The sequence below is a fragment of the Bombina bombina genome, chromosome 1 (genome assembly GCF_027579735.1).
Source record: "Bombina bombina isolate aBomBom1 chromosome 1, aBomBom1.pri, whole genome shotgun sequence".
Lineage (NCBI taxonomy): Eukaryota > Metazoa > Chordata > Amphibia > Anura > Bombinatoridae > Bombina > Bombina bombina.
In genome coordinates, this window is record NC_069499.1 from 993,770,846 (window position 1) to 993,797,832 (window position 26,987).

Below are 26,987 nucleotides of genomic sequence, written 5' to 3' on the forward strand. Positions count from 1 at the left end.
GTTAATAACCAAATAGTTAATGGTAAAAAAGTACTTGTAAAAGCAATAAGTATTAATGTCTTTCAACAGTGTCCCTTTGTACAGTCTACGCGTTTCGTCCTCTTTTATCGGGACTTTCTCAAGACTCAGGGTTTAATGTCCTAGTTCGCGGGGATCCTCTTCTTAAAACTCCAACTACATTTCTATAGGTTGGAATATGGACCAATCACGAGCGCCAATCTGACACACCCACTCTCAATCCATTTCTCTCAGTTACGGTGAGTCAGACTGGAGTCGCCGGTCTCCACACTATTATTTTCATTCAGAACAACTATATACTTAATACACATTTTACTATTAGGCCGAATGAATATACATAAAAAATACAAAAATAAAAACATACATATAAACACAAACTTATCATAAAATTATGCTTAAACATAGCGGTTGTGAGGCTTCTACCTAAGATACACATTGCTAAATGTTCTTAAAGGGATATTATCATTTTCTTAAAGGGATATTAACATTACCTTCTCCCTTCTACTACCTCCTATTACTGGTAATAGCGATGTACCAACACCAATCTTGATACTTAAGTGATATGTGCTAGCCTAAAGATTTAAAAAAAAATTTTATTGCTTTAAAAATTTAAAACATTGATTTGCAAGATTAAAAATAATAATAATAGATATTGTTTTAAAAAATTAATTAATAATTGTTATTTTATTCTAATTAAAATCATTACTACTTACATGAATTTATTTTGCACTTATAGGAATTATTTATTTCATGAAATTAAATCATGAATGCTTGGAGGTCCAAATCTATATTTAACCCTTTTGGGGCCAAGCTATCTAAAGATTGAATCCACTTTGTTTCTCTTTTTCTCAATTCTGTTAATCTTTGATGAGGGTTAGTAGTCACAGATACTGTTTATAAGATACTGATTTTAAGGCTACTGGGGTCATTGTTGTGAAACACTCGAAAGTGATCGGACACACTATGTGTCTTGAGGCCTTGTTCTATGTTGTGAATGTGCTCATAACATCTACGTTTCACTTTCCTTTTCGTCCTCCCTACATAGACACACCCACATTTGCACGTTAAGCTATATACCACATATGTGGATTGACAGGTACCTCGTGAATTAATGGGAAATATTTTGGAATGACTAGTGTCCTTGATGGAGTCCCTATTCCAAATTAAGGGACACATGCAACAGTTTTTTCGACCACATTTAAAGGTCCCTGGTTTCCCTTTAGCCCAATGGTCTAATGTTCCCAGGCCACATTGTTTATTACTTTCTAACATAGGCAATTTGGAGGGGGCTAGGATATTCTTGAGGTTCCTATTTTTCTTGTAAACATTATTGGGTTTGTCTTTAATTGCATCCTTAAGTAGGGGGTCTGCCTGCAGAATACCCCAATGTTTGTTCAGGATTCTCTTATGAGATGAGTCTTGAGAAAGTCCCGATAAAAGAGGACGAAACGCGTAGACTGTACAAAGGGACACTGTTGAAAGACATTAATACTTATTGCTTTTACAAGTACTTTTTTACCATTAACTATTTGGTTATTAACACCTAAGCCTGCGGACTTCCCGGAGACGCCATATCTGAATCCAGCGTGGAGGGCTATCAGAGAGATTGCGGTCCAGTGGATTGTTAAACCTAAAGGCTTGAATATTGCCAACTTCTTGTAAGTGCAATTTGTTTTTAGCGCTCGAAAAAGTAATAAAACTTTTACCTTGAGTTGCGGTTGCGCTCTGTTCTTTTCTTGTGTTCTTAAAAGATTTGTTTTATTTATAAACCACAAATTTAAAGAATCTCTGTATGACATATTAATAAAAGAAACATATCTATACAAAACATTCCTAAATACAATGTAACCATTACAGCTTCCAAATGGATGCAAACCTTAGCTACAATTTAAAGACATACATAGGAGATACACAGAGGACATATATTGAGCTCTATTGTCTCTGAAATATAATTTGTACCACGCTGTGTTGCTGCAAATACAAGGTGTTATCTGTAAGACCAAAGTCCAGAGTAATCCTCCCGGTGCACGACCGCGGCTTTTGCCGCACTCTAGTTCTGAGCGGACTGAAAGTTAGTCCTTGACTGGGGGCACCGTAACAGTGCCTGGTTGTAATATGCTTACGTGATCGTATAAGAAGCTGCTTACATTCCCTTCCTGGGACTCCCTTTACTGAGAGCTTGTGTACAAACGAGTGGCTTGTTAGCCTCCTATAAGCCCTCCTTCTCCTCCTACGTAACTTTGTTACACTCCGGTAATAAGAGTATCCAGATTTTATGATTACTTTTATAGTACCACCGAATGCTTGGGATTTCTGACTTTAGCAAAAAGCAACAGCAATCGCCTTCCCATAGATAATACTCCTCAGTAAGCATAAAAGATATACACAGCAGGTGCCGTGACAGGCCTTGTATTAGCTGTTACTTCAGGTACCCAGCATAACCAGCTGATAGAGAATGTATTTACACCTCTCACCTATGAATGTCCAGGTAAGTGCAAGAAAATAATAATGTTGGGACCAAAGTCCTCAAAATTAACAAAGAGTAAAAGCCGACAACATATGTGTTTCACCCCACAGGCAGTCTCTTGCTGGGGCTTCGTCAGGGCTGTAATCACCTCAGCTCAAAACAGCCTTTTTAAACCTTGTGTAGCCTTACCTACTTTCTTCAAGAAACCTGTTTGCACTTAAAGGGACTATGTTCTTATTTTCTATCATGATCGCACATTACCCAAAATTTACAACTTATACATTTTAAGTATATACATCTATTAATACTAACATTTCCTCCATTATAAATAGCATACACCTCTTCAGAAATCAAATGTATTTATGTAAGTTGCATTAACTATTTTTCTAACAACAGTATAACCTTGAGATACTTAGATTGCATGGAGAACACTTGCTTCCTCCAATATTAATTTACTTCATTATCTCTTATTAGAGAAAGCAGGCATAATCCAATTTTTCCTTGAGGCCCAATGGCCCCTATTATTTGGGTCACCCTTGTCAATAGCCATAAATTTAAGAGAGCTGGGATGTCCTACATGGTACTTGGTAAAGTGCCTGGCAACATTAGTATCCCTCTTATAATATACTAGTCCTAAAGCCCGTTCACACGGGCCATTTTTTGCAGTACAGCAGTCCCACCCCTTGCTCTCTCTCTCCCCCTCTCTCTCGCGCCACCTCTCTTTTGCTATCTCTCCCCCCTCCTCTCTTTTGCGCTCTCTCCCCCTCTCTTTTGTTATCTACCCCCTCCCCTCTCTTTTGCATTCTTCCCCCATTTTGCTCTCTCTCCCCCTCCTCTCTTTTACGCTCTCACCCCCTCTCTTTTGCGTTCTCTCTCTTTTGCGCTCTCTCCCCCCCTCTTTTGCGCTCTCTCCCCCCTCTTTGCGTTCTCTCTCCTCTCTCTCCCCTTCTCTTTTGCACTCTCTCTCTCCCCCCTCTTTGCGTTCTCTCTCCTCTCTCTCCCCCTCTCTTTTGCGCTCTCTCCCCCCCTTCCTTTTGCGCTCTCTCCCCCCCTTCCTTTTGCGCTCTCTCCCCCCCTTCCTTTTGCGCTCTCTCCCCCCCTTCCTTTTGCGCTCTCTCCCCCCCTTCCTTTTGCGCTCTCTCCCCTCTCTGTTTTGCTCCGTCTCTCTCCCCTCTCTGTTTTGCTCCGTCTCTCTCCCCTCTCTGTTTTGCTCCGTCTCTCTCCCCTCTCTGTTTTGCTCCGTCTCTCTCCCCTCTCTGTTTTGCTCCGTCTCTCTCCCCTCTCTGTTTTGCTCCGTCTCTCTCCCCTCTCTGTTTTGCTCCGTCTCTCTCCCCTCTCTGTTTTGCTCCGTCTCTCTCCCCTCTCTGTTTTGCTCCGTCTCTCTCCCCTCTCTGTTTTGCTCCGTCTCTCTCCCCTCTCTGTTTTGCTCCGTCTCTCTCCCCTCTCTGTTTTGCTCCGTCTCTCTCCCCTCTCTGTTTTGCTCCGTCTCTCTCCCCTCTCTGTTTTGCTCCGTCTCTCTCCCCTCTCTGTTTTGCTCCGTCTCTCTCCCCTCTCTGTTTTGCTTCGTCTCTCTCCCCTCTCTGTTTTGCTCCGTCTCTCTCCCCTCTGTTTTGCTCCGTCTCTCTCCCCTCTCTGTTTTGCTCCGTCTCTCTCCCCTCTCTGTTTTGCACCGTCTCTCTCCCCTCTCTGTTTTGCACCGTCTCTCTCCCCTCTGTTTTGCACCGTCTCTCTCCCCTCTGTTTTGCACCGTCTCTCTCTCTCCCCCTCTCTTTTGCGCTCTCTCTCCCCCTCTCTTTTGCGCTCTGTTTTTCTGTTTTGCACTGTCTCTCTCCCCTCTCTGTTTTGCACCGTCTCTCTCCCCTCTGTTTTGCACCGTCTCTCTCCCCTCTGTTTTGCACCGTCTCTCTCTCCTCTCTCTCCCCTCTCTTTTGCGCTCTCTCTCCCCCTCTCTTTTGCGCTCTCTCTCCCCCTCTCTTTTGCGCTCTCTCCCCCCCTCTCTTTTGCGCTCTCTCCCCCTCTCTTTTGCGCTCTCTCTCTCACCCTCTCTTTTGCGCTCGCTCTCTCACCCTCTCTTTTGCGCTCGCTCTCTCACCCTCTCTTTTGCGCTCGCTCTCTCACCCTCTCTTTTGCGCTCTCCCCCCCCCTTTCTTTTGCTCCGTCTCTCTCCCCTCTCTGTTTTGCTCCGTCTCTCTCCCCTCTCTGTTTTGCTCCGTCTCTCTCCCCTCTCTGTTTTGCTCCGTCTCTCTCCCCTCTCTGTTTTGCTCCGTCTCTCTCCCCTCTCTGTTTTGCACCGTCTCTCTCCCCTCTCTGTTTTGCACCGTCTCTCTCCCCTCTCTGTTTTGCACCGTCTCTCTCCCCTCTCTGTTTTGCACCGTCTCTCTCCCCTCTCTGTTTTGCACCGTCTCTCTCCCCTCTGTTTTGCACTGTCTCTCTCCCCTCTGTTTTGCACTGTCTCTCTCCCCTCTGTTTTGCACTGTCTCTCTCCCCTCTGTTTTGCACTGTCTCTCTCCCCTCCGTTTTGCACTGTCTTTCTCCCCTCCGTTTTGCACTGTCTCTCTCCCCTCTGTTTTGCACTGTCTCTCTCCCCTCTGTTTTGCACTGTCTCTCTCCCCTCTCTTCTGCTCTTCCCCCTCTCTTCTGCTCTTTCCCCTCTCTTTAGCTCTTTCCCCTCTCTTTAGCTCTTTCCTATCTCTTTTTGTCTCTCCCCCTCTTTCCATTTCTCTCCCCTTTCTGTCGCGCCCAGAACACGCCCAGACCATGTCTGGCCACGCCCACTTTCGCCACAAACAGCATGGATTGTCAGGTAAGGCCAGGTGTGTTTGTCCTTGTGCTGTCTCTACTGCGCATGACAGCTTCAGACAAATACACTTGGCCTTTTATATAATAGGATGTCATCCCTGTGTTCTTGAATCCTATCTTTAAGGATGCATTTTGTTTTTCCTACATAAAAATGGGGGCACCCACAGTGTAGTAAATATACTACCCCACTGAGTCACAGTTAAAAAAGAACTTTATATCAAACTCCTTTTCACAATTACCAGAAAATCTATGACTTTTCCATGTAGGGACAATAAACACATTTCCCACAGGGAAAGCTTCCTTTTATGCCTCTATTTTTTCTGAGCCAGTCTGCTGCAGAGGGGCTTTTCTCAAACTTACTTCTTACTAGTTTGTTTTTTCGATTTGGGGCTCTTTTTGCTGTGAGTAGGGGAAAGTCTCCCACGACCTCTTTCACCTTTTCATCCAGGTGCAAAAACATAATTTATGCTTACCTGATAAATTTATTTATCTTGTAGTGTATCCAGTCCACGGATCATCCATTACTTGTGGGATATTCTCCTTCCCAACAGGAAGTTGCAAGAGGATCACCCACAGCAGAGCTGCTATATAGCTCCTCCCCTAACTGTCATATCCAGTCATTCGACCGAAAACAAACAGAGAAAGGAGAAACCATAGGGTGCAGTGGTGACTGTAGTTTAATTAAAATTTAGACCTGCCTTAAAAGGACAGTGGACTGGATACACTACAAGAGAAATAAATTTATCAGGTAAGCATAAATTATGTTTTCTCTTGTTAAGTGTATCCAGTCCACGGATCATCCATTACTTGTGGGATACCAATACCAAAGCTAAAGTACACGGATGATGGGAGGGACAAGGCAGGATTAAGCGGAAGGAACCACTGCCTGAATAACCTCTCCCCCAAACACAGCCTCCGAAGAAGCAAAAGTATCAAATTTGTAAAATTTTGAAAAAGTGTGAAGCGAAGACCAAGTCGCAGCCCTGCAAATCTGTTCAACAGAGGCCTCATTTTTGAAGGCCCAGGTGGAAGCCACAGCTCTAGTAGAATGAGCTGTAATCCTTTCAGGGGGCTGCAGTCCAGCAGTCTCATAGGCTAGGCGTATTACGCTCCGAAGCCAAAAGGAAAGAGAGGTTGCCGAAGCTTTTTGACCTCTCCTCTGTCCAGAGTAAAAGACAAACAGGGAAGATGTTTGACGAAAATCCTTAGTAGCTTGTAAGTAAAACTTCAAGGCACGGACTACGTCCAGATTATGTAAAAGACGTTCCTTCTTTGAAGAAGGATTAGGACACAATGATGGAACAACAATCTCTTGATTGATATTCTTGTTAGAAACCACCTTAGGTAAAAACCTAGGTTTGGTACGCAGAACTACCTTATCTGCATGAAAAATCAGATAAGGAGAATCACATTGTAAGGCAGATAGCTCAGAGACTCTCCGAGCCGAGGAAATAGCCATCAAAAACAGAACTTTCCAAGATAAGAGTTTAATATCAATGGAATGAAGGGGTTCAAACGGAACTCCTTGAAGAACCTTAAGAACCAAGTTTAAGCTCCACGGGGGAGCAACAGGTTTAAACACAGGCTTAATTCTAACCAAAGCCTGGCAAAACGCCTGGACGTCTGGAACCTCTGCCAGACGTTTGTGCAAAAGAATAGACAGAGCAGAAATCTGTCCCTTTAAGGAACTAGCTGATAATCCTTTGTCCAAGCCCTCTTGGAGAAAGGACAATATTCTAGGAATCCTAACCTTACTCCATGAGTAATTCTTGGATTCACACCAATAAAGATATTTACTCCATATCTTGTGGTAGATTTTCCTGGTAACAGGCTTTCGTGCCTGTATTAAAGTATCAATGACTGACTCGGAGAAGCCACGCTTTGATAGAATCAAGCGTTCAATCTCCATGCAGTCAGTCTCAGAGAAATTAGATTAGGATGATTGAAAGGACCTTATATCAGAAGGTCCTGTCTTAGAGGCAGAGTCCATGGTGGAAAGGATGACATGTCCACTAGGTCTGCATACCAAGTCCTGCGTGGCCACGAAGGTGCTATCAGAATCACTGATGCTCCCTCCTGTTTGATTTTGGCAATCAGTCGAGGGAGCAGAGGAAACGGTGGAAACACATAAGCCAGGTTGAAGAACCAAGGCGCTGCTAGAGCATCTATCAGCATCGCTTCTGGGTCCCTGGACCTGGATCCATAACAAGGAAGCTTGGCGTTCTGGCGAGACGCCATGAGATCCAACTCTGGTTTGCCCCAACGATGAATCAACTGAGCAAACACCTCCGGATGGAGTTCCCACTCCCCCGGATGGAAAGTCTGACGACTTAGAAAATCCGCCTCCCAGTTCTCCACGCCTGGGATATGGATTGCTGACAGGTGGCAAGAGTGGTACTCTGCCCAGCGAATTATTTTTGAGACTTCTGACATCGCTAGGGAACTCCTGGTTCCCCCTTGATGGTTGATGTAAGCCACAGTCGTGATGTTGTCCGACTGAAATCTGATGAACCTCAGTGTTGCTAACTGAGGCCAAGCCAGAAGAGCATTGAATATCGCTCTTAACTCCAGAATATTTATTGGAAGGAGTTTCTCCTCCTGAGTCCACGATCCCTGTGCCTTCAGGGAATTCCAGACTGCACCCCAACCTAAAAGGCTGGCATCTGTTGTTACAATTGTCCAATCTGGCCTGCGAAAGGTCATACCCTTGGACAGGTGTACCCGAGACAACCACCAGAGAAGAGAATCTCTGGTCTCTTGATCCAGATTTAGCAGAGGGGACAAATCTGTGTAATCCCCATTCCAATGACTCAGCATGCATAATTGCAGCGGTCTGAGATGAAGGCGCGCAAATAGCACTATGTCCATTGCCACTACCATTAAGCCGATTACCTCCATACACTGAGCTACCGAAGGGCGCGGAATGGAGTGAACACGGCAAGCATTTAGAAGTTTTGATAACCTGGACTCCATCAGGTAAATTTTCATTTCTACAGAATGTATAAGAGTCCCTAGGAAGGTGACTCTTGTGAGAGGGGATAGAGAACTCTTTTCCTCGTTCACTTTCCACCCGTGCGACCTCAGAAATGCCAGAACTATATCTGTATGAGACATGGCAACTTGAAAGCTTGACGCCTGTATCAGGATGTCGTCTAGATACGGAGCCACCGCTATGCCTCGCGGTCTTAGAACCGCCAGAAGTGAGCCCAGAACCTTTGTAAAGATTCTCGGGGCTGTAGCCAACCCGAAGGGAAGAGCTACAAATTGGTAATGCCTGTCTAGAAAGGCAAACCTTAGAAACCGATGATGATCTTTGTGAATCGGTATGTGATTCGGGGAAACCTGATTCAGAGATTTCTAATTTTAAATTTAAGCTTGAGAATCTCCGTGTGTTGCTTGGGGAGGTATTAGCTGAATGACTGTAACACAGTTGCAGTACCAGAGAAATTGTGTAGGCTGGATAAATACTATGCGGTGCCGGTGTGTACTGATGTTTTTCCTATACCTAAAAGGCTTACAGAAATTATTAGCAAGGAGTGGGATAGACCGGGTGTGCCTTTTTCCCCACCTCCTATATTTAGAAAAATGTTTCCAATAGACGCCACTACCCACAGACTGAAGCTCTCCCTCCTCATGATCTGCATATTGTGACGCAGTATCAGACATGGCCCTTACAGCATCTGCGCGCTCTGTATTTCTCCTAACCCCAGAGCAAACGCGCTTGCCTCTTAATTCAGGCAACCTGGATAATACCTCTGACAGGGTATTATTCATGATTGCAGCCATGTCCTGCAAGGTAATCGCTATGGGCGTCCCTGATGTAATTGGCGCCATATTAGCGTGCATCCCCTGAGCGGGAGGCGAAGGGTCTGACACGTGGGGAGAGTTAGTCGGCATAACTTCCCCCTCGTCAGAATCTTCTGGTGATATTTCTTTTATAGTTAAAGACTGATCTTTACTGTTTAAGGTGAAATCAATACATTTAGTACACATTCTCCTATGGGGCTCCACCATGGCTTTCAAACATAATGAACAAGTACTTTCCTCTGTGTCAGACATGTTTAAACAGACTAGCAATGAGACTAGCAAGCTTGGAAAACACTTTAAACAAGTTTACAAGCAATATAAAAAACATTACTGCACCTTTAAGAAACACAAATTTTGTCAAAATTTGAAATAACAGTGAAAAAAGGCAGTTACACTAACGAAATTTTTACAGTGTATGTAACAAGTTAGCAGAGCATTGCACCCACTTGCAAATGGATGATTAACCCCTTAATACCAAAAACGGAATAATAAATGACAAAAACGTTTTTTCAAACAGTCACAACAACTGCCACAGCTCTACTGTGGCTTTTTACCTCCCTCAAAAACGACTTTGAAGCCTTTTGAGCCCTCCAGAGATGTCCTGGATCATGCAGACGGAAGCTGAATGCCTCTGTCAGTATTTTTAGCTGCACAGAAAAGCACTAAAAAAGGCCCCTCCCACTCATATTACAACAGTGGAAAGCCTAAGGAAACTGTTACTAGGCAAAATTCAAGCCAGCCATGTGGAAAAAAACTAGGCCCCAATAAGTTTTATCACCAAATACATATAAAAACGATTAAACATGCCGGCAAACGTTTTATATTACATTTTTATAAGAGTATGTATCTCTATTAATAAGCCTGATACCAGTCGCTATCACTGCATTTAAGGCTTTACTTACATTAGTTCGGTATCAGCAGCATTTTCTAGCAAATTCCATCCCTAGAAAAATAGTAACTGCACATACCTTATTGCAGGAAAACCTGCACGCCATTCCCTCTCTGAAGTTACCTCACTCCTCAGAATATGTGAGAACAGCCATGGATCTTAGTTACTTCTGCTAAGATCATAGAAAACGCAGGCAGATTCTTCTTCTAAATACTGTCTGAGATAAACAGTACACTCCGGCACCATTTAAAAATAACAAACTTTTGATTGAAGAATAAACTAAGTAAAAAACACCACACTCCTCTTACGACCTCCATCTTTGTTGAGGCTTGCAAGAGAATGACTGGATATGACAGTTAGGGGAGGAGCTATATAGCAGCTCTGCTGTGGGTGATCCTCTTGCAACTTCCTGTTGGGAAGGAGAATATCCCACAAGTAATGGATGATCCGTGGACTGGATACACTTAACAAGAGAAATATACAAATTTTTATCTAAATGTATCTCTATGTCTTTCCATTGATTCTTATATGTTGTGATAAATCTTGTCTAATATTATGTTTTTGTTTGCTTTGATAGAGAAAAATATCCCTATCACTTTTCCTAGCTCTGACATATTCTTTTTTATGCATTTATTAGAATATCCTCTTTTACTGATCCTGTCCATCATGGACACTGCATGATCATCAAATTTATTGAGGGATGAGCAGATTCGCCTTAATCTAAGAAACTGGCCAACTGGGATACCCTTTATAAGGCATGGTGGGGGGGGGGGGTAAGCACAACTGGCTTCCAATATACTATTGGTAGCATTCGGTTTCCTGTGATTCTCTGTCACTATGGATACACTCTCCTTTATTTTTATGTCTAGAAATGCTAGTTCTTTGTCGTCAATTTCAGAGGTTGGAAAGATATTTTTATTATTCCCATTTAGATTGCCTATAAAGTTTTTTAAGCTCTCAATGGGACCATCCCACAATAGTAGGATGTCGTCCACATACCTTATCCATAATAGGACTGATTACTCAAATACTTCACTATACTTATCAATGATCTCGTGTTCCCAGGCCCCTAGGTGGAGACAAGCATATGTGGGGGCACATACCACCCCCATTGCTGTGCCTCGCACCTGCCTGTAGATCTTACCATCGAAAGAGAATACATCATTTTGCAATATAAATTTAAGCAGTTCACAGACAAAATCGTTGTGTTTAGCAAAGTTTGGGCCTCTTGTTTCCAAAAAGGTAACGTAGGAAGGGAGATTGGCTAGGAAGGGATGCAGAAAAAAAGCCAATATTCTCAGTGCAGCTACCAATACCGGATACAATGGGTCTACCCGGTAGTTTTGTCATGCTTTTGTGAACCTTTGGGATAGTATAGAACACAGGCATTTTGGGGAATTCAGGATACATAAACTTAAATCTTGCTGGGAAATGAGTCTCTCTCTCTTTGCTTTACTCAGTAGCTTAAAGAGATCTGATTGTATTGTTTTAGTTGGATTTATACTTTGTTTTATGTACTGTTCCTGTACTCCTTACTGTCTTCTTACTTCCACTACATAATTAGCCTCATCCTGTCCGGTCAGACCTAGAGTGCGGCGATATACAGCTAGAGTGCTCAATATACAGTATGTCCTCTGTGTATCTCCTATGTATGTCTTTAATTTGTAGCTAAGGTTTGCAGCCATTTGGAAGCTGTAAGTGTTACAAGAAACATAATATATCTATACAAAACATTGTATTAGTGTGTCACATAGAGATTCTTTAAATTTGTGGATTATAAATAAAACAAATCTGTATGGAAATATAAAGGAGTACTAAAATCCCTTTCTGTCTAAGAGGATATAGCTATCCTATTTTTTTTCTAAACAATTTTTGTGAGATATATATATATATATACACACACACTCACACACAGACATACATATACACACATATATATATATATATATATATCCATCCATGCACACATACACAAAATCTAAAACTTACTTTGCAAACATCACTTATTTTGCACCCTTTTCATGTAATTTATCTCTGAATATGAGAGATTTGCTAATTCCCAGAGCTGTAAGTTCACACAAGGATAACCCTGCTACATATGTTTCTATAATTGTCTTGAACTCCTAACAACTTCAAAACAAAGCACTTTACACTAACATTATGACCATGGCTAGCCTTGTTGTCTCCAGACTCAAGCCTAGACTGGCTGCACAAAATAAGGTAGGTGGTTAAAAAATAATTGCAATAAAAAAAGATGTTTATTATCACTTAAACCTACTAAAATGTTTTTCTTGATCTTAAATGAAAATCTTTGCAATATCGACATTTATTTGTTCCACACTTACCCTAAGTGTGCTTCTCGAATGTGCTTTTGAATAGCGCTAGATGTGCTGAGGACTTTTCCACAATTCTTCCAAAGGCAGCGATACATAAGGCGGCCTGAATTCTGGGAAAAAATAAAAAACAAAATGTATGCTTACCTGATAAATTCCTTTCTTTCCTGGCAGGGAGAGTCCATGACTTCATTCCTTACTGTTGGGAAATACAACACCTGGCCACCAGGAGAAGGCAGAGACACCCCAGCCAAAGGCTTAAATATCCTTCCCACTTCCCCAATCCTCCCAGTCATTTAGCCGAGGGAACAAGGAAAAGTAGGAGAAACATCAGGGTATAAGGTGCCAGAGGAAAGTATAAAAAGGGAGCCGCCTAAACAAAATATCTTATGGGTGGGGTCGTGGACTCTCCCTGCCAGGAAAGAAAGGAATTTATCTGGTAAGCATACATTTTATTTTCTTTCCATAAGGCAGGGAGAGTCCACAACTTCATTCCTTACTGTTGGAAAAACCATACCCAAGCTCCAGAGGACACTGAAGGAATAACAGGAGAGAACAAAAAGGAGGAGGTGGACCCTAATCTGTGGGTACCACAGCCTGCAAAACTTCTCTCCCAAAAGCTGCTTCAGCTGAATCAAACTTGTAAAATGTAGAAAAACTATGTAAGGAGGGCCAGGTAGCTGCCTTGCAAATTTGCTCCATAGAGGCCTCAGTCTTAAAAGCCCAGGAAGAAGCTACTGCTCTAGTGTAATGAGCAAATCTTCCTTCACCGAGGAAGGATTGGGACACAAGGAAGGAACAACAATCTCTGGATTTATGTTCCGATCTGACACCACCTTAGGAAGGAAACCTAACTTAGTATGTAAAAACCGCCTTATCGGCGTGAAAAACAAGGTAAGGGGGATCACACTGCAAGGCAGAAATCTCTGAGACCCTGTGAGCAGAGGCAATAGCCAACAGAAACAGAACCTTACAGGATAACAGTTTAATGTCAACAGTATGCATTGGCTCAAACGGAGCCTGCTGCAACACACAAAGAATAAGGTTGAGACTCCAAGGCGGAGCCACCCTTCTAAACAAAGGCCTGATCCTAGTCAGGGCCTTAACAAAGGACTGCACATCCGGAAGCTCAGCTAATCTCTTGTGCAGCAATACCGACAGGAACGATAGCTGTTCCTTCAGGGAACTAGCAGATAGAGCCTTCTCCAGTCCATCCTGGCGAAACGATAAAATTGTGGCAACCTTAACCTTATGCCAAGAAAAACCACGCTCTTCACACCAGTGCAGATAAGTCTGCCACACCTTATGGTAGATGCGTCGAGTAACCAGCTTACAAACTTGAATCAAAGTGTCAATAACGCGCTCAGAAAAACCTCTCTTGGCTAAGACTAAGCGTTCAATCTTTACACAGCCTCAAGAGAATCTAGATTTTGATGTAGGAAGGGACCCTGTAGTAGCAGGTCCCTGCGACAGGGTAACTTCCATGGAGGAGATGAAGACATCCCCACCAGATCCGCAAACCAAGTCCTTTGTGGACAGGATGGAGCAATTAGAATAACTGGTGCTCGCTCCTACTTGATCCGAGCCATCACAAGGGAGAGAAGTGGTTATGGAGGAAATAGATATACGAGTCTGAACCTCCAGGGAACCGCTAGAGCATCTATTAGTTCTGCTTGAGGATCCCTCAATCTCGACCCGTACCTGGGTAGTTTAGCATTTAGACAGGAGGCCATGCGGTCTATCACCGGCATCCCCATCTGGATCATCTCTCTGCAAATACCCCTGGGTGAAAAGATTGCCTGCTGAGGAAGTCTGCCTCCCAGTTCCCATTTCACACCGGAATGTGAATCGCTGACAGCACACAGTTGTGGGTCTCCGCCCATTCCAGGATCTGAGAAACCTCTCATCGCTAAGGAAATCCTCGTTCTTCCCTGATGGTTGATGTAGGCTACCGAAGTTATATTGTCCGATTGGAAACTAATAAACTGGGACGAACCCAAAGGGGGCCAAGCCATCAGGACATTGAATGAATATTGCCCAAAGTTCCAAGATATTGATCGGCAACGCGGACTCCTCCTGAGTCCACAGACCCTGTGGCTTCCTGGCACTCCAAACAGCTCCCCAGCCAGATAGACTTGTGTCCGTAGTAACAATCTCCCAGGGCGGTCTCAAGAAGCATTTGCCTTGGGACAGGTGATCTTGACAGAGCCACCAAGAGAGTGAATCTCTTGACAGACTGTCCAGTATTATCTTTTGGGACAGGTCTGAATGGTCGCCATGCATAGTTGTATGGGTCTAAGATGGAATCTGGCAAAGGGAATGATGTTTACCCAAGACACCATGAGGCCAAATACCTCCATACACTGGGCCACCGAAGGACTTAGGGAGGCCTGGACGGCAAGGCAAGCTGATGTTAGCTTGCAACGTCTCTGATCCGTTAGAAAGACCTTCATGGATACCGAGTCTATAACTTTACCCAGAAAATTCACCCTGGTATGTGGCGTAAGAGAACTCTTTTCCAAGTTTATCTTACATCCATGTGACCGAAGAAGACTTAGAAGGAATTCGGAGTGCTCCCTTGCTAGACGAAAAGATGGTGCCTGTACCAAGATATCTTCCAGGTAAGGTGCTACTGCGATGCCTCGTGTTCTTGCAACCGCTAGGAGAGCTCCCAGAAACTTTGTAAATATTCTTAGAGCAGTAGCTAAGCCAAAGGGAAGTGCTATGAACTGGAAGTGTTAGTCCAGAAATGCAAACCTTCGGAATTGAAAATGTTCACTGTCTATTAAAATGTGAAGGTATGCATCCTTTAGGTCCATGGTAGTCATAAACTGTCCTTCCTGAAATAGAGGAAGGATTGATCTTATTGTCTCCATCTTGAAGGATGGGACGCTTAGAAATTTGTTTAGGCACTTCAAGTCCAGAATTGGACAAAAAATTCCCGCCTTCTTGGGAACCACAAAGAGATTTGAAAAGAACCCCAGACCTCTGATGCAGGGACAATTACTCCTAAAGAGACTAGGTCCCATACGCAACCTAAAAAAGGCAGTCCTCTTCACTGGTCTTGTAGACAGTCTGGAGAGAAGGAATCTGTTCCTGGGCGGATGAGACTTGAATCCTATTCTGGTATCTCTGGCGGGCTTCTTTGTCTATTTGGACTTGTTCCAGGACTGAGCTGGCTTTCAAGTACTGTTGGGCTGCTTGGGCATGGATGAGGATTGAGATCCTTGGGACTTGTCCGAACGAAAATTTGACAACTACCGTCCCTTAGGTCTGTTCTTCTTATCCTGTGGAAGGAAGGCTCCTTTCCCTCCAGTAACTGTGGAAATGATGGAGTCCAGACCTGGTCAGAATAAGATCTTCCCCTTAATAATAATTTGCATATTCGCATGACAGATGAAGGAGTTAGCAATTCTTAATGCCTTAATTTTCTCCTGAATATCCTCGAGGGGAGATTCCACCTCAATAAGTTCAGAGTTACACCAGTAGGTAGCTGCTCCTGCCACCGCAGCTACTGCTGCCACAGGTTGGAATAAAAATCCCATAAGTTGGAACATTCTCCTCAGAAAAGTTTCCAACTTCTTCTCCATAGGCTCTCTAAAGGACGAACTATCCTCAAGGGGGATAGTAGTACGCTTAGCTAGCATCAAAATGGGGCCATCCAACTTAGGTATGGAACCCCACAATTCTATTTGAGAGTCAGGGACCAGGAACAATTTCTTAAAAGTTGCCTAGGGAGAAAAGGAAGTTCTGATTCTTTCCCATTCGTTACTAATAATGTTTGTCATACGAACTGGTACAGAAAAGTCTGTGGGACCTTCCTGTCTTCAGAGACCCTGTCTAACTTAGGAATATTAGGTTCCTCAGGTAGCTTTGCCTCTGGAAACTCTAGCATAGACAGGACATCCTTTAGTAAAAAACGCAAATGTTCAATTTTGACTCTAAAAGAGGGTTCCTCTGCCGGAGGAGACTTAGTAACAGACGTCTCCGACTCAGAAAGTTCACCCTCTGATGCTATAGAGGTTAACTCATCCTCGGATATCTGAGACTTACAGGCTACATCCTATAGGAATTTAGATGACTCCAAGTCAGGAAAACTATGATTAACCTTTCTCTTACGTTTCGCAAAGATAGGTAGGGCACTCAGGGCCGCAGACACAGCCGATTTTAGCTGCGCGGTAAAGTCAGCAGGAAAAAGGCCCACTCCAGATGGAGAATTAGTTGTGCCGCGGGGAACTGCATGTGAAGCGGTTTGAGAAGACAGGGCAGAAATCTCTCGGGTCATAGAATCCTGAGAGGTTGATGGCTCATAGGGACTAATTGCGCTATGGGTATTGGCAGACTTGGCTCCCTTCTAAGACTTTAAAACAGTGCTTAGGCAATTGGAACAAAATTGAGCAGGCAGGCAAACCACAGCCTCCTCACAATATAAACAAGTATTATTATTCACTATAGAAGGAGTGGAACCCTCTAACATAGTATCAGAGTCCTCCATAGCTTTGGTATGTAATTCCACAGATGGAATAAAAAAAAGTTACAAAAAACATAATTTATGCTTACCTGATAAATGTATTTCTTTCCGGATATGGCGAGTCCCAGGAAACATCAATTACTAGTGGGAATATCACTCCTGGCCAGCAGAAGGAGGCAAAGAGCACCACAGCAAAGCTGATATATATGTCACTTCCCTTACCCATAACCTCCAGTCATTCAGCCAAAGGGAAAATGGAAAAAGAAGATAACACAAAAGTGTAGCGGTGCCTGAGGTTTTAGTTAAAAATTACTGTCTTAAAATAAAGGGTGGGCCGTGGACTCAACATATCTGGAAATAAATAAATTTATCAGGTAAGCATTAATTATGTTTTCTTTCCTAAGATATGGTGAGTCCACGGAATCATCAATTACTAGTGGGAACCAATACCCAAGCTAGAGGACACAGATGATTAGGGAGGGACAAAACAGGTAACCTAAACAGAAGACACCAATGCATGAAGAACCTTTCTCCCAAAAGAAGCATCAGCTGAGACAAAAATATAACATTTTGAAAAACTATGCAGAGAGGAACAAGTTGCAGCCTTCCAAATCTGTTCTACAGAAACTTCCTTCTTGAAAGCCCAAGAAGAAGGGACAGCCCTAGTGAAATGAGATGAAATTCTCTCAGGAGGCTGCTGTCCAGCAGTCTCATAAACCAAATGCATTATACTACTCAACCAAAGAGAAAGAGAAGTAGCTGAAAAGGCGAATCACACTGCAAAACAGAGTTTCGAGACTCTCCAAGAAGAAAAGACAGCAATGAGAAACAAAACCTTACAAAATAACAACTTAATATCTATGGAAAGTAAAGGCTCAAACAGAGTCTACTGCAAAACTTTAAGAACAAGGGCAAAACCCTAAGGGGGAGCAACCGACTTAAACACAGGCCTGATGTAGACCAGTGGCAAACTGAGGAAAAAAATGATCCCGTTTGCAATCCGGATTTCCAGAGAGAAAAAAACAGCAAGAAGCCTTCTAAACAGCAGAGCTATCTGAAATATGCGCACCTCACGCTTACAGGAAGAGAAAAAAAACTCTGACATCACAGAATCAGAATCTCCTTGACAAAAAAGCCAGGTTTTTCTTCTTTTTTTTTTTTTTAAAACAACTTTCTTGAAAAACAGGCTTAAAAACAAACAATAAAACCCCCCAAAAAAGTACATAATCTGTTACTAAAAATGGATCCTCACTGAGCCATCAATAAAATAAATAACTCCTCACACTAACAGTGCCTGCAAAAACTGCCATAAAAACCTGCACCCTGACAGGAATAATAAAAAAGGCCCCCTGCAGCGTTTCAGCTGAATAAGTGCAAAATTTTTCCCTGCTACATAGAAAAATAAAACTTACCTCAATATTTATCTGTCCGGCAGCAGGACAGCTCACCTGGTTTGAGAGGATGCCTTCCCTCACATGGACCTGTGAAAATACAGAAAGACTGAGTAAACTTACTCAGGCTATCTAAATAGGGCAGCAAAATGTTTTGGGAAAACGCAGTGAGGATTGTACCCCACAAGTTCCCAATTGCTTAAAAGCCACCACTGCCCTACTGAAGAGACTGACATGGGCTAAGGCTAGACCCTTTAGAAAAATCAGAGCAAAACTACTCTGCTTTAATATAAATAAAAAAAAAACTTGATTGTAGATCAGACACCAAAACGTCACCATCCTCCTTGCACCGCAGGCAAAGAGAATGACTGGAGGTTATGGGTAAGGGAAGTGACATATATAGCAGCTTTGCTGTGGTGCTCTTTGCCTCCTCCTGCTGGCCAGGAGTGATATTCCCACTAGTAATTGATGATTCTGTGGACTCACCATATCTTAGGAAAGAAAAACAAGCGTTTTTAATATAAACAGGCACCTTTACTATCCCAATGGCTGGGGCACTCACTACCTCCTAGAACCAGACAAATGATCAGTGAAACGCTCTCCTCAGGAGTGCTGTCTGCAGCAGGATCGCAAGGAAGTGTTAAGCTAATATGAGCTGCACAACCCTCAAAAACTAAAGTAAAACCTGTCTGTTCCCAAGCCAAAAGCACACAGTCTTATGAGCCCAAACCTAATGCAGAGCATAAAAATCTCCAGACTCTAACTTTCATCAATACTCTTACTGAGAGGTTTATATGATTACTTAAAACTCCAGTCCTCTCTTGAAGGGAACATACCCATTACAGGACTATCCGAATCTTCTGTCACTTCTCTGCCACCTCCTTTAGTGACGATAGTCAAAGAATGACTGGGAGGATAGGGAAGTGGGAGGGATATTTAAGCCTTTGGCTGGGGTGTCTTTGCCTCCTCCTGGTGGCCAGGTGTTTTATTTCCCAACAGTAAGGAACGAAGTTGTGGACTCTTCCTGCCATATGGAAAGAAAATAAAAATGTGTATCTCTCAGTCTACGCATAGCCGAAAAGGGGAGGAAAAAGAAAACAGAAAGGTAGGAAGAGAGAAGGGTATAAAGAGGTGCAAATAAACATTGCTGCTGCAGCAAAATAATAATAATACAGAAACTACTGTGTGAGTCTTGTAAACTATCACCACCATGACATAAAGGTAAGCATAAATTATATTTTCTTTCACAAGGTGGTGAGAGTCCACAAGATTGGACGTTTGGGATCTAATACCCAAGCTGTGGAGTCCACTAAAAAAAAAAATGGTTGGGACTAAAAAAAAGATAAGGCAGTTCATATTTGCTAGACACTGTAGCCTAAAAGACTTTTCTGCCAAGAGTTTCCTCTGAAGAGGCCAAAACAACAAAATGATAAATTTTAGTAAAATTATGTAAGGAAGACCAAGTTGCAGCTTTGCAAATCTGTTAGACTGAGGCTTGATTTTTGAGTGGCCCAGAAGAATAAACTGATCTAGTGGTATGGGCTGTAAGCAAGCTTTATAAATCACTTCTTTTAGCTAAGAAGCTAAAGTAACAGCAGTAGCATTTTTCCCTTGTGATGACCTGAGAAATGGACAAATAAACTAGAACTTTTTCTAAAATCCTTAGTAGCTTGTAAATAATACTTTAAAGGCATCTATGCTATGTAAACGTCTCTCTTTGGAATTTTCAAGATTGGGACATAAGGAAGGGACAACAAATCTGATTTATGTTTTCAGAAGAGACTACTTTAGGAAGAAAACAATATTGAGTCCAAAGACGGCCTTGTCCTGGTGTAAAATAATTAAAGGAGACTCGCAAGACAGAACAGACAATTCAGAGAGACTTCCGGCTGAAGATATTTCTAAAAGAAAGAATACTCTCCATGACAGAAGCTGAATGTCGATATCAAACACAGGCTCAAAGAGGGGGGGGGGGGGGGGGGGAGCCTGCAAGACTAATAGAACCAAATTAAGATTAGAATGTGAGCTACTTCCCTCATTGCAAGAGGACTTTGAGTGCCACCTTGATGATTGATGTACGCCACCGCTGTGACATTGACTGAAACCTTAGATATCATACTCTTTTCAACAGGAGACAGGTCTGAAGAGCTCAGAAGATTGCTCAAAGCTCTAAGATATTTTTTGCCCCCTAAGGAGACCAAACTCCTTGCACTCTCTGTGCTTCCCAAACTGCACTCCAGGCCGAAAAGACTGGCATTTGTGGTTATAATTATCCAGGATGGACAAAGGGAAGAAGCCCCTAGATATATTAAATGGTGATTAATCCAACACAAAAGAGACTGCTTTACTTTGTAATCTTGAAGTATTCTCTGATCTAATCGACCGTAATCCCGGTCCACTGTTTCAACATACAAAGCTGTAGAGGACGTTGATGAAATTGTGTGAAAGGTACCGTGTCCAAAGCTGCCACCATCAGACTGATCGCATCCATACCTTGTGCAACTGATGGAAGAGAAGATGTCTGAAGAGTGGAACAAACATTCTGCATTGACATTGCATCTATAATTACACCCAGAAAACACCTGGTATGGGGAGACAAAGAATGTTTGAGATTTATTCTCCAACCGTGGCTGTGAAAGAAAGCTAAAAGCCTTTTGGGATGAGAAATCGCCAATGACAGAGAAGGGGCATGAACCAGAATATTGTCTAGGTATGGAGCAACAAAAACACCTTGTGCTCTTATCACTGTTAATAGGGCTCCCAACACCTTTGTGAATTGTGAATGGGAGCTGTGGCCAAATTGGTAATGTTTGTTGTGGAAGGCAAACCTGAAAAACTGTTGATAATCATTGTTAATAGGGATATGGAGGTAGGCATCCTTCTGATCTACTGTGGACAAAAACAATCACATTTTCCAGCCAAGTAGTATCTTTTTTAAAAGACCTTTATTTTCTTAAGGCAGGGTCCATCAGTATAGCAAACAAACTTTGCTATACTGATGGACCCTGCCTTATAAAAAAAAAAAAAAAAAAAGATCTTTTAAAAAAAAAAAAGATCTTTTAAAAAAAAAAAAAAGATACTTGGTGGCTGGAAAATCTGATTGTTTGCCGTTCAGTGGAGACCCGGCTAGTACCTTTCCTTGCCCCACTCTGGAGAGTGTGCTGACTATGGTTTCCATTTTGAAAGTAGGTACTTTCAAGAATCTGTTTAAGGTCTTTAGATCCAAGAAAGGTCTGAAGGTACCCTCCTCCTTTGGGACAACCAACAATTTGAAAAATGAATCCAGACCTAGTTCTGAGACTGGAACAGGCTTTATAACTCCAATACATGCCAAATCCTGTAAACATTGGAAGAAGGCCTTCAAGGTATTTTTGGAAATGTGAAACAGAAGAAACCTTCTCCATGGAGGTCTGGTCTTAAAAGCTATCATGACTTGAACGAGACCATGACTCCTGAAAAAGGCAGAAAGAGAGCTAGGTTGGGGGCCGCACCTTTATGTTGATTTAGAGTTTGATGAAGGTTTCTTGTTCTACTTGGACTTAATTCAGGAAGCACCTAACTTCTGTGAAGGTTTGGAAGGTTCAGGTTTTTATGTAGTAGAAGAGGAGGATTTCTGGAAAATAACAAGTAAATTTGCCAAAAAGAATATTCCCCTTTTTTTCTTCTTAAAACAGCAAATCCCACATTTTCACATTAATACGGATAATATCACAAATAAAATAATTAGCAGTGCATAGTAACTTTAGGTGGTCTTGTAATTCTTCTACAGAAGAGTCTTCAGATAATAGATCCACTAAAGAGTCGCACCATAAAAAAGCAGCACCTGCTGCACATGCTATGCCAATAGCCAGTTTGAAAAGAAAACCTGCTTGTAGAAAAAGTTTAAATGAAAAGCTTCTAATTTTCTATCCATTGGGTCTATAAAAGACATACTATGCTCCAGAGGAATAGTAGTCTGCTTGGCTAAAGTAGATATTGCTCCATTTAATTTTGGAACAGATTATCATATAAGAAGCTGGTAAAGGAAACATCTTTTTAAACTTAGAAGATGGTGAAAGAGGTATTCTAGGATTGGACCATTCTTTTGAGATCATCTTTGAAATTGCCTCAGAAACTGGAAAAACTTCAGGAGACGTAGGTAAAGGTTTAAAAATGAAATCAAGCTGTTTAATAGTTTTATCTTCAGAAGATTTTGGGTCTTGAATCTCCAAAGTCTGTCTGACTTCTTGTAATAATAAGCCTATTGTTTAAAGGGACAGTCTAGTCCAAAAAAAAACTTTCATGATTCAGATAGGGCATGTAATTTTAAACAATTTTCCAATTTACTTTTATCACCAATTTTTCTTTGTTCTCTTGGTATTCTTAGTTGAAAGCTTAACCTAGGAGGTTCATATGCTAATTTCTTAGACCTTGAAGCCCACCTCTTTCAGATTGCATTTTAATAGTTTTTCACCACTAGAGGGTGTTAGTTCACGTATTTCATATAGATAACACTGTGCTCATGCACGTGAAGTTACCTGGGAGCCATCACTGATTGGCTAAACTGCAAGTCTGTCAAAAGAACTGAAATAAAGGGGCAGTTTGCAGAGGCTTAGATACAAGATAATCACAGAGGTAAAAAATATAGAAATATAACTGTGTTGGTTATGCAAAACTGGGGAATGGGTAAAAAAGGGATTATCTTTCTTTTTAAACAATAACAATTCTGGTGTAGACTGTCCCTTTAACAATAAAGTGATGTTTTTGAAACCCTAGGATTTACCAGTGCTATAAAGGGGACTTAAGTCATGAGGTAGAAAAAAAACCTTCATGATTTAAGTTCCTTTATTTGCAGTGAGTTTATGACGACCTGGGCGCCTCTGGCCACCCACTGCAAAATGCCATTTCCTCAGTCAGGTGGTGTTTCCACTCTTAACCACTAGCATGCTAGCCATCTAGCATAAAGCCACGGGGCAAGCATGTTTTTGACTAAAAGGTGGAAGGGTCACCTCATGAAAAAAAGCGTTTTTCCATGGGTGGCCGGAAGGGCTCAGCTCGGCATAAACTTGCTGCAAATAAAGGTAATTTTATTTATACTTCATGGCTGAAAGTATAGAACTGGTAAATCCTAGGGTTTCAAAAATGCTAGGATTTACCATCAACTTAAACATAAAAGTGTTATCAGTGTCTTGAACAGAAGTCCTGATCATCTGACGTCATTTCACCATCAGAAAAGTGATAAGAACTCTCAGAATTAGATTGATGAAAAGTATCCGAGTGCACCCTAAGTTTATGGGAGCAGACAAGTCTACTGAAATTATAGGGTCACAAGACTTGCATTTCAACACCCCCGAAAATCATATTTCTCTTTATAATTGTTATAAATTTCTAGCTAAGACTAAGGAATGATTACTTACTTGGCAGACACATAGCAGCTAAAACTTCAGAAATTGTTGAACATACAAAGTCTTTGAAACCAGGAGCAAAGCCCATAGAACCTCCATGAGAGGTACACAAGGTAGTAGGACAAGTGCCCTTGGAAGATAAAAATGAAACAGACTGATGAGAAAGTAAAACATGCCTAAAGTAATTATTACAAGGTTGAGCAAGAGGGCACGCTGAGATAGCTTTGCAAAGTGCACACATAGTCTGTGTAAAAACATAATTTATGCTTACCTGATAAATTCATTTTTTTCATGGTGGTGAGAATCCACAATCCATTACTCATGGGAATTACTCTTCCTGTCCACTAGGGGAGGCAAAGATTCCCAAACCCCAAGAGTTCTATAAAACCCCTCCCAACTTACTAGAAACTAGTCTGATGTATAGCCAAGCAAACAAGGTAGAAAAAGTAATACGAGCAAAAAAAGGAGCAGGCGAAAAAAAAGTGCAAATAGAAACAAATAAAGAAAGAATCAAAAGAAAAAGAAAGAATCAAAAGAAAAAAAAAGGTGGGGTCTCGTGGACTCTCGTCACCATGAAAAATACATTTATCAGGTAAGCATACATTTTCTTTCATACAGGTGGTGAGAGTCTATGATCCATTACTCCAGGTAAACACCCAGACAGTGAAGTCCACAAGTAATGAGGGCGAGAGAAGCATGATATATAATCCTTGTAAATTCATTTTTTATTTTTAGACTTTTTTTATTAATACGCAAAACAAAAACTACATCAACTAGAAACAAAAGCCTGAAGGACTTTTCTACCAAAGGCTGCTTCAGAAGAAGCAAACATCAAAGTGGTAGAATTCAGTTAAAGTATGCAAAGAAAACAAAGTAGCTGCCTTGCAAATTTGATCCACAGAGGTCTCATTCTTAAAGACCCAAGATGTGACAACTGATCTGGTAGAATGGATAGTAATCTGTTTAGGAGGAGACTAACCCACCACAAGTAAGCCTTCTGAATCAAAAGCTTAAGCCAAGTTGCCAAAGAAACAGCCATAGCTTTCTTCCCTTTTGTAGAACCAGAGAAATGATACTAGACGTTTGTCTGAAATCCTTAGTAACCTGCAAAATAGTAATTCTAGGCTCTAACAACATCTAAATGATGGAGAAGCCTCTTCATAGAACTCTTGGGATTAATACAAAAAGAAAGAAGAACGATCTCGCTACTCATGTTGTGACACTACTTTAGGAAGGAAATCAAACTTAGTTCTCAAAACTGCCTTATTCCAATAAAAAAATAAATAAGATAAGGAGGATCACAAGAAAGGGCAGACAATTCAGAAACTCTTTTAGCAGAAGAGATAGCCAAAACTTTCCAAGATAAAAGCTTACTATCCATCTTATGCATGGGCTCAAATGGAGGAGCCTACAAAACCTGATTAAGGCTCCAGGGAGGAGAAATCAGCTACACAACAGGTTTAATCCTGACCAAGGCCTGAACAAAACACTGAATATCAGGAAGATTAGCAAACACGTCTTATGAAACAGAACTGAAAGAGCTGAAATCTAACCTCTAACAGACATCAGACCCTTATCTTAACCATCCTGAATAAACTGCAAAAACCTAGAAATTCTGAAAGAATGGCAGGAAAAACCATGATCCAAACACCAAGAAATAAAAGTCTTCCAAACGTTATTAAATATCTTCCTAGTCACAGGATTATGAGCCTGAATCAAAGTCAAAACTACAGAAATCCCTTGGAGATTGAACGGTTAGTTCATAGACAATGATATCAAGCTTAGAGATTTGAGATCCTGATAAACATAAATGACCTTGATTCAGAAGATCTTGACAAAGAGCAAGAGGCCATGATGGACAACTGGACATCTGAACCAGATCTTCACACCAAGTCCTGCAAGGCCAGGATGGAGCAATTAGTATTACGGATAACCCCTCTTGTCAGATCCTGGCAATCACCCTTGGCAGAAGAACCAGGAGGAAATATATAAGATAGATGAAAAGACCGTGTAGCTATTAGAGCATCCACACACTCCACCTGAGGATCCCTGGACCTTCCAAATTACCTGGGAAGTTTGTTGTTCAACAACTGAGAGACCCCAAAGACCCACAATCTGATTGAAAACATCCAGATGAAGAGACCATGCCCCAGGATGCAGGGATTGATGACTGAGAAAATCCCCCTTGCAATTGCTCACTCCTTGATTATGGACTGCAAAGATTAGACAACAATTGTCCTCTGTCCAGGAAAGAATCAGAGATACTTCCCCCATGGCTAAGGAACAGAGATTTTACCCCTGAAGACTGATATATGCCACTCCCATAACATTGTCTGACTGAAAACGTAGATGAGACTCCGTTTCCAACAGAGGAAAACTCTGAACACTGTTGTTAAAGTCCCTTCTTTCTTTCTTTGGAACAATGAAGAGATTCAAATAGAAACCCAATCCCTTTTAAAAAAATTGGAACTGGAATAATGACTCATGGATTCCAGATCCAAAACAGACTGAAAGAAGGCTTTTGCTTTAAAATGAGCATTTGGAACATTAGACAGAAGAAACCTTTCTCTGGGAGATCCTCACTCTGAAACCTATTCGGTAACCCTGAGAAACTATATTCAGAACCCAGGGATTCTGAACAGACTGGAAACAAGCCTCTTGTAAAAGGTGTAACCTGCCCTCCACCAGAATATCAGGATCAGGGGCCGCACCTTCATACTGACTTAGATAAGGTAGTAGGTTTCTTAGACTGCTTGGCTTCTATGCTGAATAGGAAGACCCAAAAGGAGGAAGAGGATTTGTGTTCCTTATTCTGACTTTCAAGGTATTGCAGTGATGCCTCGATATTGAGGCATCACTGCAATACCTTTTTTTACCCACCGAGCCACTCTGTTGCCCTCTCTGCATCGGCAAGCAATGGTGCCGATCGTTGGTGGGTGGGAGCCATAGCAGGGAGGTGGGTGGGCGGCCCATCGCTGGATCACTTCCTGATCCTCTATATCTAGTGTGCGCAAGTGGTTGGATGCGAGCGCGCTAGTACATTAACATGAACATATTAAAAATGATGGGATGGAGGGAGAGGGAAAAGGGGGGTTAATAAATGTTAAGAAAGGGATCTGGGAGGGGGTAGGCTATTGAGGGGGGCAGCTACACTACAGAAAATTGTTTTTTTTTTGCACACAAAAAAAATTAAACACTTTTTTTTTAGTAAACTGGGTATTGGCAGACAGCTGCCAGTACCCATGATGGCGGCAAATAGGTAGAGGGAGGAGGGTTAGAGTGCTGTTTTTGGGGGGGGGGGGGATCAGGGAGGTTGGGAGCCAAGCGGGGATCCAACACTGCAGAATAAAAAAATAAAAATAAAAAATAGCTTTTTATTTTAGTGCTGGCAGACTTTCTGCCAGTACTTAAAGGGACACTGAACCCAA

The 26,987-nt window shown here is 42.0% G+C and overlaps 1 protein-coding gene across 1 annotated transcript in view; it reads right to left on the minus strand.

Annotated features, from left to right (window-relative positions):
- The window catches only part of SLC2A4RG (SLC2A4 regulator), a 273,776-nt gene that overhangs the window by 70,099 nt on the left and 176,690 nt on the right, over positions 1–26,987 (minus strand). The window contains exon 5 of the mRNA XM_053711990.1: positions 12,326–12,426. Coding sequence (XP_053567965.1) covers positions 12,326–12,426 — 101 coding nt within the window. The remainder of the gene's footprint in view (positions 1–12,325; positions 12,427–26,987) is intronic.